This window comes from Thalassophryne amazonica, chromosome 10, assembly GCF_902500255.1.
Source record: "Thalassophryne amazonica chromosome 10, fThaAma1.1, whole genome shotgun sequence".
Classification (NCBI taxonomy): Eukaryota; Metazoa; Chordata; class Actinopteri; order Batrachoidiformes; family Batrachoididae; genus Thalassophryne; species Thalassophryne amazonica.
This window is the reverse complement of record NC_047112.1, coordinates 104,535,222-104,551,212: the sequence shown is the minus strand read 5'-3', so window position 1 is coordinate 104,551,212 and position 15,991 is coordinate 104,535,222. Positions and strand designations below refer to the sequence as shown.

The 15,991-nt window shown below is 40.1% G+C and overlaps 1 protein-coding gene across 1 annotated transcript in view; it reads right to left on the bottom strand.

Annotated features, from left to right (window-relative positions):
* Positions 1-3,206, bottom strand: part of kif1aa (kinesin family member 1Aa) — a 237,111-nt gene extending 233,905 nt beyond the window's left edge. The window contains 1 exon segment of the mRNA XM_034180686.1: positions 3,045-3,206. Coding sequence (XP_034036577.1) covers positions 3,045-3,150 — 106 coding nt within the window. The 5' untranslated portion in view covers positions 3,151-3,206.
* Between the last annotated feature and the right edge of the window lie 12,785 nt (positions 3,207-15,991).

Genomic DNA, 15,991 nt, shown 5'->3' with positions numbered 1-15,991 from the left:
CACAGTTCATGATTGCTTTTCCTTAGCCCATTGCAACCTTGTTTTTTCTGTTTAGGTGTTAATGATGGCTTTCGTTTAGCTTTTCTGTATGTAAATCCCATTTCCTTTAGGCAGTTTCTTACAGTTCGGTCACAGACGTTGACTCCAGTTTCCTCCCATTCTTTCCTCATTTGTTTTGTTGTGCATTTTCGATTTTTGAGACATATTGCTTTAAGTTTTCTGTCTTGACGCTTTGATGTCTTCCTTGGTCTGCCAGTATGTTTGCCTTTAACAACCTTCCCATGTTGTTTGTATTTGGTCCAGAATTTAGACACCGCTGACTGTGAACAACCAACATCTTTTGCAACATTGCGTGATGATTTACCCTCTTTTAAGAGTTTGATAATCCTCTCCTTTGTTTCAATTGACATCTCTCGTGTTGGAGCCATGATTCATGTCAGTCCACTTGGTGCAACAGCTCTCCAAGGTGTGATCACTCCTTTTTAGATGCAGACTAACGAGCAGATGTGATTTGATGCAGGTGCTAGTTTTGGGGATTCCATAATTTATTCCTCAGAATTGAGTGAGTCCATATTTTTTCCCTCTGCTTGGTCTAAAAAAGTAACTATTACTGACTGCCACAACTTTTTTTCTTAATTTCTTATAGTGTTTCTTAAAGCCAGAAAGTTGACATTTGAAATGACTTTAGTTTTGTGTCATGTCTGTGATCTGCTTTTTTTTCTACAAAATTAAACAACTGAATGAACATCCTCCGAGGCCGGTGATTCCATAATTTTTGCCAGGGGTTGTATTCATGGCAGCTTTTGGGCATCTGTTGTCTGTTCAACATTCTGCTCTTGACAAAAATAAACCCCATTAATGATCCACCAAGACAATAAATAAATAAATATGTTAAATTACACCATGTGCTGTAATTTAACAATACAATACAAAACATGCAAATGGTTTACAGTTGACTTGACCTAAACCCACTTCTATGTGGATGGGGCAGGGCTGTGTGACAGCTTAAACCCCTGTTACACATTCAGCGGTCCTTGTTCAGTCATGAAATCACATCAAAAATCACATGTCGCCAAAGAGACGCACAGCAGCTAGCAGGACCTTACAAGGCCCGCTTGGTATTCACTCATAAACTGCCATGATCACCGTAAAGTATGAAGCTGCACCTGACTTCTGCAGAAGAGTTGCTAAGATTGGAGAACACTCAAATACCACACAGACCTCACACAAACACCCCACAGAGCATCCCATGACTGCCCAACTGGTGCACAACAGCAGATTGTCTCCTGTAACATGACCGGAGTGACATAAGGCTGGAAATGAACTCAGAAAAAAGAGTAATATCATAATATCACAGCAAATGGGTGCGCAATGATCGGGCTGTGTGCCATGGTTTTTATGAATAAAGTTAATTTTATAAAGTGCTCATTTTGCTGTTATAAAGCGCAAAATGAGTTCTTTGTCAGCTGATGCCCACAGAGTTTATCAGAAAGTTTTGTGCATGTTCAAAACAGACCAGGCGGACATATCTGTCTTCTATCAGCGCAAGCAGACATGCAGGTCGTCTGTCACTGAATGCACGCATAAGTAATCTGTGCTCCGATTACTGTTATGATGTCAACCTGTAGCACTAACTAAAAACTGTCACCATTAAAGACAAATTGAGCTAAATATTAAATGATTCCTTTTCCCACATTTCTTTACTCTGCACCTTCAGTTTTGATTGTGTGTGCGTCTGTTCCCCCCACTACCATATGTTTAACATCACCTGCCTGATTGTGTGTGCGTCTGTTCCCCCCACTACCATATGTTTAACATCACCTGCCTGAAAATACTTTGCGTAGAAAGTTTTAATATATAAGTTGATACATTAAGTTCACTGTGGACTCACCACAGTTTTGTCTTTTTTCCATGAATTTCACTCAGAGTTCAGTGTGAAGTACTGGTCAAAAGAAGACAAAAAAGTAAAAAAAATCTGTTTGTATTTTTCATGGCTCAGTTGTTGTCCAGCCATAAAAAGTCCAGTGAAAGCTGTTAATTTCCAGTGACATCATTTTTGTGCTGATTCAGCTGACACTGCCCACATGAATGACGGAGAAACACACTCGCACACATGCGCACGCACACAAGATAAATCCAAACTGAAGAGTGTGAAAAATTTAACCATTCAATATTTAGCTTGTTTTGTCCACCATCTCTCGTTCTCTCTCTGACTGCGCATGAACAGTGAGGAAATATGACAGCAAACCACTAAATCTAGCATATATATTTCAAAAAAGTGGCAGATCTCTGTGGAAATGTGCCCAATCTGTAGCACACAAACTCCACACACAAGGGCAGCTGAAGGGGTTGCATGGAAAGGTGTTTTCGTGTACCCTCTGTGGATCAGACATGTGTCATGCTGCACAACTGACACACAACTGCCGCCATACTGTGTAACAAATCTCTGATGCAATGATGTGCATGTCGACGTCTACCATACTCCACCTTCAAATAAAAGGACACTTCTGGCACTGGAAATGCAAGCCAAGCCATGCTTAACTGTTCTGAACCGTACCATACTATGCTGTGCCAACCTGGACCACCTGGTGGAAACAAGGCATAAGACACCTGGGTGTTGTACCATGCCCAGAGATATGCACCACATGGCCAAAATATCGTAACTGACATTCCCTCACAATGCAAGTAATAGTCCTCATCTTAGTTTCTTGAAGTAAACACTTGTTTGACAGAAAGTTATTCCAGCAGTACCCAAGGATAGACCTAGTGTCAAAGACATGCAGTCATTGCCTTAGGTCACTGCTTATCATCTAAGTCTCATAACCATACAGTAAGATAGAAAGCACCAGCAACATAGAGACAGACTTTGTTCTCTTACAAAGATATCGGCATCTGCAAACACCCCTGTCCAGCATCATACATCATATACAAGATAAGAACTTGAATAATTTCTTATTTAATGTGTCTTTACACAGACAAGCCACACATGTACAGCTTACAATGGTATAGGTGTGCCAGTGAAACAGCTTTCTTGGCATACTTACTGGTGGTGTTTCCAGACATCTGAATGATACATTTGCTTTCTTTTTCAGTCTCTCTAGAATTGAAGGGACGGACACGCACAGCCACCTTCACAGAGGCCCCTGCCATGGTGTTGTCTTCTCAGCACCTTAGGGTGCTTGGTTTATTGCACAGGTGCAGGGCTGCAAGTTGACACAAAAAAAAACAGAAGTTAATGTCATTCTTTTAAGTTTTATTGTCATTCCTATCCAAACACCGACATTTTTATTAATTTATATATTTATTTTTATTCACTGATTGATTTATTTTTTGTTATAGAAAAAGACAGTTCAATAAAGGAGTAGGGCTGAAACGTTTAGTCAAGTAACTCAAATAATTCATTTATAGTGGTCTCAGGTTGCAGCTTGGCCATAATGCCTTCCCTGGAAAAAGAATAGTTACTAAAGAAAGGCTGAATCAACTTTGTGTGACTTCACAATTTGTACTGAAACTCACACATTGGTATTTATGTTAATCTGAACGAATGGCTAAGCTTAAACTACATTTACAGTAACTCCCCCCAATAACTTGTACCACTCGTCTACTACATACTGTGCAAAGGCTTTTTTTTGGCACCCTTGAATCTTAATGAAAATGTAGACTGCAGCCTCTGCTGGGAAATACCACAGTTCCTCATTTAATAATTATGATGACAGACCAAGACAGATGGATCAGACGAAAGCTCTGTGCCAGCACTGTTCATCTGCGGCTGGATATGGAACTAGCCGTACCTCAGTTTTACAAGAAAGAGGTTGAGTGCAGTGCAAGTTCTGATCCCTCTGGTATTTAAACAACTTCTTGCCAAAATTCACTCCGGGCCAAAGCAATAACAAACACGACAGATGTTTTTTGTAGCAGTGACCATTCTCTGATGTTGGGAGTAGGGATGGGTACCAAATTCTGTACTTTTTTTTTGGTACTGACCGAATTCCGTCGGTACGACCAGGTATCTGTTCATGTAAAATCAAGCGGTACCATGTTTCAGTACTTAAATGCACCATTATGCTTGAGAGAGTGGGAGAGTGGACAATTTTACATGCTGAACATGAATACAGCACGCACAGCGTAATGATGCCTGAAGCGGCAGCCGCTGGTTCATAAACAAAGCAGCATGGCTGACAGAAAGCACTTGAAAGTATGGCTCCACTTTTCTAAATGTGTTGCAGATTACGCTCGCTGCAATATTTGTGACGCAAAATGCAAGGCCCGCGACGGAAATGCATCTAATCTGAGGAAGCACCTGGTTAAGCACAAGCTATTTCTCAACGCTGAAGAGAGCACAATTTTTGACCGCCTGCGAGTCAGATCAGCTCCTGAATTCAGCATCGCTAACGACTCATCATCTGCAGCCAGCATCACTGGAGAAGATATGCTTACCACCGCTTCATCATAATCGTCTGCTGCAGGTAAGAAACGCTAAAGCGTAGTGTTTAGATGATGTTAGCATGTGTGGAGCGGGCTCGGCTCTTGCCCGAAAAAGTTGATATACTTGTGTTCTTGAAAAAACTGCACAAGAAATGACAAAACACTACAGTAAATGTAGTTCATTGCGAAAAGGTTTGCCTCTGTTGTGTGGGCCGCCCGAAGAGGAGGTACTGCTGGCCAACACCAGAGGGCGCTCTGCCTGTAGACGGGCTTCAGGCACCAGAGGGCGCAGTTCGCTGCCAGGGACCCTGACAGCTGTCCTTCATCATCTCATCTAGCCATCCATAAAAGCCTGGAGCAGACACCACACCCCTGCCGAGAAATCTTCTGAGGTACTCAGGTAAACTCTCAGCCGTCTTTGTCTGTTTCAGCTAAGCTTATTGTTGCAACGTACTTTGCTGCTAAGCTCGAAAAGCTGTACATTATATTCTGAGTTTGCAGACATTTCAGTACACTTGCAGCTGGTCAGGAGGAGTTGGCGTTTCCACTCCTCAGCTGTTAAGTGAAATCAGGATCTGCACGACTGTGATATTGTGAGAAGTGGGAGGTGGTGTTTTTCTCCCTTCACTATCAGAACTCTGCTGACTGTTTGCTGGGTGTGTGCACACACCCACACTTGACTGTTTCTGCTTCCTGCCAGCAGTACCCGATCTGACAGCCGGAGACGGTGGTCACCTGGTGACTCGGGACTTGGCGGCTCCGGTGTGTTCCAGATCCGTTGGCGGTGGAAATCATGTGGGTCCCGACTCTTATCTGGACAGGCGTCTCCTATCCTCGAGCCTGCCCACACGAAACCAACTATACTAATTGACTGTAGTATTGAATTGTATCTGTATCCGTTGTGCACATTTCACAACATTAAAAGTGTTACTCTTTATTTCCATTGACCGTTCATTTATGCCCCCTGTTGTGGGCCCGTGTCACTACACTTTCACACAACAGCCTCACTTATATTTTTAGTTTGTTGCACTTTAATTTATAAAAAGTACACTTATTTATTTTTAGTCTATCCCCTTTTGGTTTTAATTTCTGCATTTTAAAGAAAACCACTGCTTAGGTGTTGTTAAGTGTTTCTATTTTCAAGAAATTTGCAAAACAATTGCCTTGTTACAAGACAAACAATTTCACGTTGTTTTGACATATTTGTTAAAGTTTATACTTTCAGAAATAAATCTATTAAACTGTAATTTTTTTGAGATTTTACTTCAAACACAATGCATAAAAGTACCAAAAATTGGTACTGTTGCATACCGGTAACGATTCCCAGATACCGGGTATCGGTACTGTATTGGTTCAAATGTGAAAGGTACCCATTCCTAGTCAGGAGTAATGGTTTTAACCACATGCTGAAAGCATTTGAGCACTATTATGAAGTTCCCCCATTTTATTTCATTAATTCATTCATTTTCCATACGTGCTTACTACAATCAAAGGTCATAGGGTGAGTGGCTGGGTATGGCTTGAACAGAACACCACTCTGTACATGGCTAACATATAGACAAAGTCACCAATTCACCTAAATCTGCATGCGCTTGGAAGTGGGAGGAATATTGTTTCTCTCGACCACACTAAATCAAAATATTGCAATTACTTTTATGAGTCAAATGTTAAAATGTAAGTGGTCAGATGACTGCTCACACATGGGTATTGTCTCAGTTCTGGGGCTGCACCCATCCTAAGGCTGCATTTGTTAGTCGCATACATCATAAGTGACACGATGAGTGCGTCTCATTTTGAAGGATCCTTGAAAACAAGGCAGATGAATGCAACCTTCTTTCTTCCAAAAATGAAGGACATAACAGTTGTATCCTTTACAGCTCAATGAATCCCATGAGTGATGACTATTTTTGTTGTTGTTGTCAAGACAAACAATTGATAAATTAAAAAAATATACCGCAATTCTAAAATACCCTTGGCCATATGAGCATTGTGTTCATTATAATCTGAAGTTGTTTAATTAATTATTAAGCTCCTATTGTCTTACGTACAATTTGTACATGTTCAATAACGACGCAGAAACCCTCTCCCTGTGTGTGTGTGTGTGTATATATATATATATATATGGCATTTTCAGTTTTAGAAGTGTTTATTTATTGCTCGCTTTGAGTTAGTAGAAGTTAGCGTGCACACTAACGTCTGCTAAATATCTTGTAAACCAGTTCAGAGGTGTTATTAGGTTCCAAAAACAGCGTTTTCAGTTTTAGAAGTGAAGACGTTTTAGAAGTTATCTCTCACTAGCTTTTACATAATATATGACAAAGAGGTTATGGCCCAGTCACACGGCACTTACCGAAGGGCAACGAAGCCCTGATGAAACAAGAAATCTGGACTTTCATTGACTTCCGTTGGCATCGTTTAACCTTCGCGCATCTTCGTTTCTGCAGCTGGCGCTTCACCAGGATTTTTAAACTGTTGAAAAATTTGAACAAAGGGCAACGAAAACCTCAATTCATCCGTGCTTTGTTTAGCTGTCGTTCTTGATGTTTTTTAATCATTTATTTAGTTTTTGTAACGTTGTTTAGTTTGACGTCGTTCGAGCAGCTGAATGTTTTCACACAGTGCAGAAGCTGGTTTGTGAAGCTGCTGCTGCGTTCATGTACGGTCGGAAATTACAGGGTAAACTCAGCCTGTTTGCTTGGATTTTTTTTATCTGGGTTGAGAGTCAGCTTCAATGGGCTCAGTCACCTTATATAGGGAAGAATTAATCTTTTGTGTGGATGCAATTAATTATTTTGCCACAAGCAACTGCTGAATTTGAAACAACAAAAAAATTGTGTAATGTCCGACGGTACGTGAATGCAGCATTAGCGGCAGAGCTGCTGCGTCTGCTTATTATTTTTTATTAAATATAACAATATGAGTGTCAGAATGACAATCCAGCTCTTCTGTACATGTGGCAACGGGTAGATCATTTAAAAGATTATATAAAGAGCTGTTATGGAAGGCAGAATTCACGTTGTGGATCAAACTGCAGCTGGTGTAATAACTGCACATGGGGAGTCAATGCGCGTTCACACGCACCGATCAGTTTACTGCTCTGATATATTCAATCATCTTTACACTCATATTTATTCCCCCTTTTGACAGTTTTCTGTTCTAAATCAATATATATGGCTTAGAACACAATACAGTGATAGATCAGCGACCACGGCACAACTGGAGCAAGACGGAGCGCGCAGCGCATCCTCAGACAGTGTGGATTCTGATGATGATGGAGATGATCCCTCTTTTGTTATGGATGAGGAACCAAAGCAGGTGGTCCACAGACGTGCACATAGATCTCCACAGCTTCTGTTTGTAGTTTCTCCAGGACTCAGGTGCTATGAGCTCCGTTCCAGCGCCGAGTCCTGGAACTCAGAGATGCAGACACACACTACTCCAGCTGTGGCTCCAGGTGTGTTTCATTTAAAGCGTCGAGATCGTTATCTTTGGTTTTGTTAATTTCCTCTTTCGTCCCTTTTGCGCTCTTGCTTCACAGACTGTTCAGTGATAAAGCTCTTTCATCCACCTTTTCTCAACGAATAGTGACTTTTTTTTTACTTTTTCCCTTCGTTCAGGAATTGTCGTGTGCCGTGTGACTGGGCCATAATATTAACACACAAAAACTAAACGGAGTTTGCAGCAAGCTATCAACCTGTGACCTCATGGTGCAGCTCTACTCTGATTGGCTGTCATCCCCGCCACTCAAAAACAAAATTGAACTGATTGAAACAGAATGTGACTTTTTACCCTCATAAAATACCTCTTAAAGCCCTGGTCACACCGCACTAACGAAGGACACCGAAGCCCACTGTCATCTAGCTTCGTTCCTGTAACTGGCGCTTTGTCAGCATTTTTAAACTGTCAAAAAATGTGAATGAATCCCAACGACAACTTCAATTCATCAGTATTTTGTTTTGCTTTCTGTCTTAACGGTTCCTCATCGTTTGTGTAGTTTCCATAATGTCAGCGTTCCCTTTGGTTGTCGTCCAACTTCCCAAGTCCGATGTCTTGCAGGAACGCTGACGATATCTGAACGGACCAATAACTAAAGATCCGACGAGCTGAACGTTACTCGTCCATGTGTGGGACAAAAAGCAAAATTTTCATACAGAAACAAGAGCAACAAGAACTTTTTATCAACTACTGTAACTATTTACTCATGTTCCAGCCGTTTGTGGCTGGCCTACGTGTGCGCACATGCTGCTTTCAAGACAACCAGATCCCGCTCCTGCAAGTGCTGTGGACATGACAAAGTGGCTGGCTGCACTCGGTTTCATACCCGCTGTCAGTGACATCATCACAAATGTTTAGTTTTGATTTTGTTTAAAGCATCATGGTCATGTTTCTTTTGTTAGTTTTGGTTTTGTTTTGTTCTTTTTTGCACTCTTGATTCGTGGCTTTTCGGTGATGTGAAAAGCGCAGGATCATTCGTCCACCTTTTCTCAACGATTTGAGTCTTTGTGACTTTTTTCCTTCGTTCAGTTATCGTCGTGTGCGGTGTGACCGGGGCTTTATATAGGTCAAGGTTAGCCATCGTTGAATTTGGTCTGTGTCCCATGAATGTTCCCTGTAAATGTCAAGACCCTGACAGGAATAGGACTGGACCTATGCTGAGCACAGACAGATGGACAGACAGACGCAAAGCCTTCGCAATACCCAGTGGCCATATCTGATGACCTCTGGTAATAAACAAAGGGACAATGTCTGGCTTTATATGTACAATTGTAAATAAGTAATATTTATAAGTAAAGTATAAATATCTACTGAGAAATGATTACTACAACCCCTGGCAATAATTATGGAATCACCGGCCTCGGAGGACGTTCATTCAGTTGTTTAATTTTGTAGGAAAAAAAAGCAGATCACAGACATGACACAAAACTAAAGTCATTCCAAATGTCAACTTTCTGGCTTTAAGAAACACTATAAGAAATCAGGAAAAAAAATTGTGGCAGTCAGTAACGGTTACTTTTTTAGACCAAGCAGAGGGAAAAAAAATATGGACTCACTCAATTCTGAGGAATAAATTATGGAATCACCCTGTAAATTTTCATCCCCAAAACTAACACTTGCATCAAATCAGATCTGCTCGTTACACTGCATCTAAAAAGGAGTGATCACACCTTGAAGAGCTGTTGCACCAAGTGGACTGACATGAATCATGGCTCCAACATGAGAGATGTCAATTGAAACAAAGGAGAGGATTATCAAACTCTTAAAAGAGGGTAAATCATCACGCAATGTTGCAAAAGATGTTGGTTGTGAACATGGGAAGGGTGTTGAAGGCAAACATACTGGTAGACCAAGGAAGACATCAAAGCGTCAAGACAGAAAACTTAAAGCAATATGTCTCAAAAATCGAAAATGCACAACAAAACAAATGAGGAACGAATGGGAGGAAAGTGGAGTCAACGTCTGTGACTGAACTGTAAGAAACCACCTAAAGGAAATGGGATTTACATACAGAAAAGCTAAACGAAAGCCATCATTAACACCTAAACAGAAAAAAACAAGGTTACAATGGGCTAAGGAAAAGCAATCGTGGACTGTGGATGACTGGCTGAAAGTCATATTCAGTGATGAATCTCGAATCTGCATTGGGCAAGGTGATGATGCTGGAACTTTTGTTTGGTGCCGTTCCAATGAGATTTATAAATATAACTGCCTGAAGAGAACAAGCAAATGTCCACAGTCATTAATGATATGGGGCTGCATGTCAGGTAAAGGCACTGGGGAGATGGCTGTCATTACATCATCAATAAATGCACAAGTCTACGTTGATATTTTGGACACTTTTCTTATCCCATCAATTGAAAGGATGTTTGGGGATAATGAAATCATTTTTCAAGATGATAATGCATCTTGCCATAGAGCAAAAACTGTGAAAACATTCCTTGCAAAAAGACAGATAGGGTCAATGTCATGGGCTGGAAATAGTCCGGATCTTAATCCAATTGAAAATCTTTGGTGGAAGCTGAAGAAAATGGTCCATGACAAGGCTCCAACCTGCAAAGCTGATCTGGCAACAGCAATCAGAGAAAGTTGGAGCCAGATTGATGAAGAGTACTGTTTGTCACTCATTAAGTCCATGCCTCAGAGACTGCAAGCTGTTATAAATGCCAGAGGTCGTGCAACAAAATACTAGTGATGTGTTGGAGCGTTCTTTTGTTTTTCATGATTCCATAATTTTTTCCTCAGAATGGAGTGATTCCATATTTTTTTCCCTCTGCTTGGTCTAAAAAAGTAACCGTTACTGACTGCCACAATTTTTTTTCCTGATTTCTTATAGTGTTTCTTAAAGCCAGAAAGTTGCCATTTGAAATGACTTTAGTTTTGTGTCATGTCTGTGATCTGCTTTTTTTCTACAAAATTAAACAACTGAATGAACATCCTCCGAGGCCAGTGATTCCATAATTTTTGCCAGGGGTTGTAAACTATGGGTTTTGTCAACTATGTATACAGCTGTCGGTAGGGGGACAGCTCGGGTAGGGACAGAAAAAGCTAATGATGCAATACCAAAATGGTCCGTGGGCTCGACCATCTCATTTCAGAATGGTTTGTTCCAACCTCCACTGCCTTGGAATGTTTGATCTTCATAGGGTGCAGCCTGAGAAGTATGTAGCTCCTGAATTGTAACTAGGGATGGGTATTGATAAGATTTTATTGATACTGATGCCATTATCAATTCCGCTTATCAATCTAATTCTCTCTTTGATACATCTGAACGTTGGCCTGGAGATGGACATACACTACGTTTTTGTGTGTAAGCACGCTTTCCTCATGAGGCCTCTGGTCTCTCTTGTAAAACAGAGCTTAATCTCAGTGGGACTAACCTGGTTAAATTAAGATTAAATTAAAGTGGGGGGGGGAGTGTTGGCTTTTAAATACTTCAAAGACACTCATTGAGAGTATTTAGCACTGGTATAACGGACTGATGCAGAAGGTGGCAGCAATGCAGCAATAAGGATGTCGGCTGCCGTTCAAAACCACAGAAGAAGAGAGGGTGCATTTGATTTGTTTCACAGGGGCAAGTTTTGAGGTTGGAGCACATTTCCACATTCACAAAATGCCCCAAGAAACCACAAAAATGCATAAAAGTACTTAATTTAATCATATTTGTTGTCAGTCTGGGTAAATCATCGGACTCGGACCCAGTGATTGTGCAGCTAATCTCGTTTCCCCAGTGGAGCGTGCGTGAGATAAAAACAAACGTGTTTGCGTCACGGCGAGTGGTCAGAGCGATCTCCGACCACCAGTTACTCCAGCGTAATTTGAACTAAAGAACAGATAAAGGAATCATTCAGAAAAGGGCTACGGATGTTGGTGGATCAAATCATTTCTTATCAATTCTTAACAAAACAGGTTTTCGATACCCATCCCTAGTTGCAACACAGCCATGGATTTTACTTTTCAACACAATGCTTATGTCACAATATTTATCTAAAATTACTTAAATTCAGTTAGTTTTTATTATGTGCATTTACAACACTATGTTGTGTATTTTCTTCTCGCTATGTGTTTATGATGGTATATTTTGTTCAGTCTGACATTCAGATTGAGCTTAGCAATTTTTAAAAAAGCTATAAGTAAATATTATAAGTCACTTTTTCCACATTTTATGTTACAGTCTTATTTAAAAATGGATGGATTTTTTTCCTCAAAATTCTACACACAATACCCCATGATGACAATGTGAAAAAAGTTTCTTTTTGTTTGTTTGTTTGTTTTTTAGATTTTTGCAAATTTATTAAGAATTAAAAACTAAGAAATCCAATTTCAGCAAATTACACAGGCTGGCCAATATCAGGCTCGATGGTCAGGAGTGGTTGGACACAAATGCAAGACTCAGACTCAGAGCTCTGTGGTTCACAATGGTTTAGTGAGGTACTTAGCAAAGGTCGGTACACGTGGAGGCAGTCCAAAACAAGCAGCAGTACAAAAATCATCAGTTTACGAACCGGTGAAGCGGGAGATATTAATGGTCCAGTCCACGCCACATAATCTTTTGTGTGCTGCCCCATGAAAAAGGCACTTTAATGTGGAAATAATAAAAACTGTCCGGCGTGAAATGGCAGATAATTCTCGCTTCTTGCCCGCAACAATAGAAAATAGTCAGCAGAGTAGTGATTCCCATCTGACCTCTTTAAATGGCTTTGATGCGGGTTGATGAATAAACTGTGGATCCGGCATCTAGGGCCCGCGGGGTCCCAGAAATGAAATTAATTTGGTATCTAATGATATATTTTCAGCATCTCCTGGAATAAAACATCTCAAAAGAAGTGCGTATTTAAATGATCCTAGATTCAAATTTTCATTTGAACTGGCAATGATCACGTTGAAATAACAGAATATGGCATGGAAGTAGGACCTGGATTGATTTTCCTTTTAATTTTTTACCAAATTATGCATTAACTCAGAATAATTAAACTACATGACATTCATGAAGACTGAAAAGACCATTAAAGCATTTCAAAATCACAGCTAAAGCTTGTAGAATATTTTGAAAACCATGGCAAAATATCAGTAACATACCTTATAGTAAAAAAGTCACTTATTTTCTTGTGTAAATTCACTCAAAGCCACAATGTCTTTTTATCCAACGTAAGAAAGTCTAGATTAACTAAAAAAGTCACATAATCTTTTCTGAAATCCTGTTTGAACAGCACAATGTTTATTTTCCAGAGACAAAAAAATTCTGAAATAATTCTGAGACAGTAATTCTGAAATTATTGTTTTTTCTTCTTCTTCTTTGTGTTTAATGGCGGTTGGCAACCTCTTGTTCTCAGCTGACAGCGCCATTATTGACTGCGCAGCGCGCAGACAGGGCGTGGAGTAACACATTAAATGTGAAACGGTTTAAAAATTTTGCCACAATTTACACGATATTTTATGGTCTGAAATCCTCCCTACCACAATCAGATTTGTGGAAAAAATGTAAATGATCATGAGTAATTTTTAAATGTGTTCTTACCGATTAAACCTTAGACACCTGATCATAGCATTCCCCTTTTGTTGTGATTGTGTCTGGTCAGTGGTGTCTGTGAGTATCAGGATTTTCCCATGTTCCATTTTGTGTGTTTCCTCCCTCTGTCTGTCTCCCATGTGGGTCCCTGTGGTGTTCTGTCATGTGTGAGTCTGGTGTGTGCGGGTGTGTCTGCACTCCTGAATCGTGTCAGAGTCTGGTGTGTGTGTGGGTTTACATCCGTGGTGTCTCACTCCTGCGTGTGTGTGTCATCTGTCTGATCTCCCACTGCCTGTGCGTACTTACATCCCAACAACATCACGTCCTTGTTTTTGCTTCTGTCATGTCCTTTTGTCTTCCCCGTTCACAGTCATCCATGTTCTTGTGGTTTTTCCTCACTAGTTCTTTTTTTTTTTTGTAGTTATTACGTTTAAGCTTCATTATAGTTTGAGTTCCATGTTTATTTTCTACAACTTAGTTTTTGTTTTTTGCATAGTTTGTTATTTGATCGATATTTGAATTGTTTATCACTTTTCGTGTTGCCTTTTTGTTCCAGGTTTGTTTTTCTGTTTGGTGTGTACTTCATGTTTTGGTTTTACGTTTCTTTATTTGATTTTATTTCACTGTTTTTGTTTCCTTGTGTTCTCAGGTGGTTCCGTGTTTCCATTCCTGTTTGATCTTTGCCCCTGCTGTCAATTACAGTTAGTTTATAAACCGCACCTTTTACATTGTTGAGTTTGCCGATCAATTGCCACAGTTACGCATGTGTGTTTGTCTCCACACTGATCACCGTTTTTAAGTATGTTGATCCCCGCTGTGTTTTGAACATTCGTTGGTTTAGTCCTCACTTAAGAATCAGAATCAGAATCGCCTTTATTGTCATTGTAATTTGCATTTCAACGAGATTTGAGTGCAACTCCAAAAAGGTGCTTTCCATGGTGCGAGTAATTTTTAGCCAAATAAAAGATAATAAAATTTAACAATAAATTATTCAGCGTAAATGTACAACTAAATAAACACAAGATAAAATAAAATAAAATGTGGACCAAGTAAAATGTAAAACGAGAATTATATACACAACTGTGGAGTCATATTGCATTGTTCCGCCCCCAGTGATCTCCGCCCCGTCTCTCTGTGTGGTGAACTTGTTTGGATGCTCACCCCATCACTACTGTTATATTGTTGTATTATTAAAGCACCATGGTTGTTGCCCTTTACTCCTGTGTCCTTGCTGCCTGCTTTTGGGGTTCTGTTTGACTCTGCTCCAGCTTGTATCGTAACACCTTTAAACAGTCAAATCTTGGTTGTACCCTTGCAGGCCTGTGGGGCTAAAACATCAAAAAGGCCATGCCCAATCAGCTGCAACCAAACAAGCCTATATCAGCCTATTTCCCTGGATTATAATAACACTGACAGCTACTACAAATGCAAAGCCTGCCTCTAAAATCTGTGTTAAAACCTAAACCATGAAATCTTGCAGATTCTCATCATGTGTGGCAATAAAGTTAACAATTTTATTAATGTTCTCAAACCACAAAAACAAAACTGACACATTTTAGCTGTCAGAAAAATAAAGCTTCAGTACTTCTCTGATTTAAATTAAGCCCACAACTTGCTCCAGCGTACACGTTGGCTCCATCGTCAAATGAATGGCACAGTTACCACTAACAACTGAGGTGTGTCTCATCAGAATTTGATGCTGTAGTTGCTGTGTCATCCTGCTTCCTGGTATAGTGTCTACTGCTGAATCCTGAACACATTCATGACATCATGGGACTGTGACAGGTGCTGTCTGCAACAGTTCTTTTCACTATCATATATTCTGGATGTTTTTAACAATGTCTAAGCAGAAGGCAGCATTTAAAAGGAACAATTTACAATGATTTAAACTAACTGACAATGATGTAATTGTCATATGACAAAGCCAAAAAAAATGATAAATGACTAAAATTGTTTTTAAAAATTATTTAATGTTCATTAATTAATGCAATATGGGCCTGCGATAGTGTGGTATGCTGTCCAGGGTCGTGCCCCACCTCACGCCCTATGACACATGACCCTTAACTGGAGTAAGCAGGTATAGAAAATGAAAGAATAAATAACTAATGAAAGAATAAAATGATCATTTCCTTTTTGGAGTTACATGTAACATGGTAAGTTTAGGTTAACAACAGGTACCGTAGGCATTTAAAGGGATACTTCATCATAATTAATTCAGGACTGTGCCTCCTCATCCAGCAGACAATTGTTAAGCCTAAGAACTGCCCGTATGGAATGCATGAACACTGGGGTTCTTATGAAACCCCACCACTCCAGTCTCATACATTTTCTCTGAACATTCTGTGACCATAAACCACAGTATATCATGAGTATGCATTAAGTATGGATGTATCTGCTACCTTCACAAATCACGAGTGGTGTGAGAAAATGTGCTTAGTATATCAAGGGAGAGAGAGAAAACTGGTTGATTTGGAAAATGGGAGCAATATTGTACCAACAATAATGGTAAATGTCCACCTGGTGGAGACACTGGTCCATTTCAAGAACCTTGAGCACAGGCTG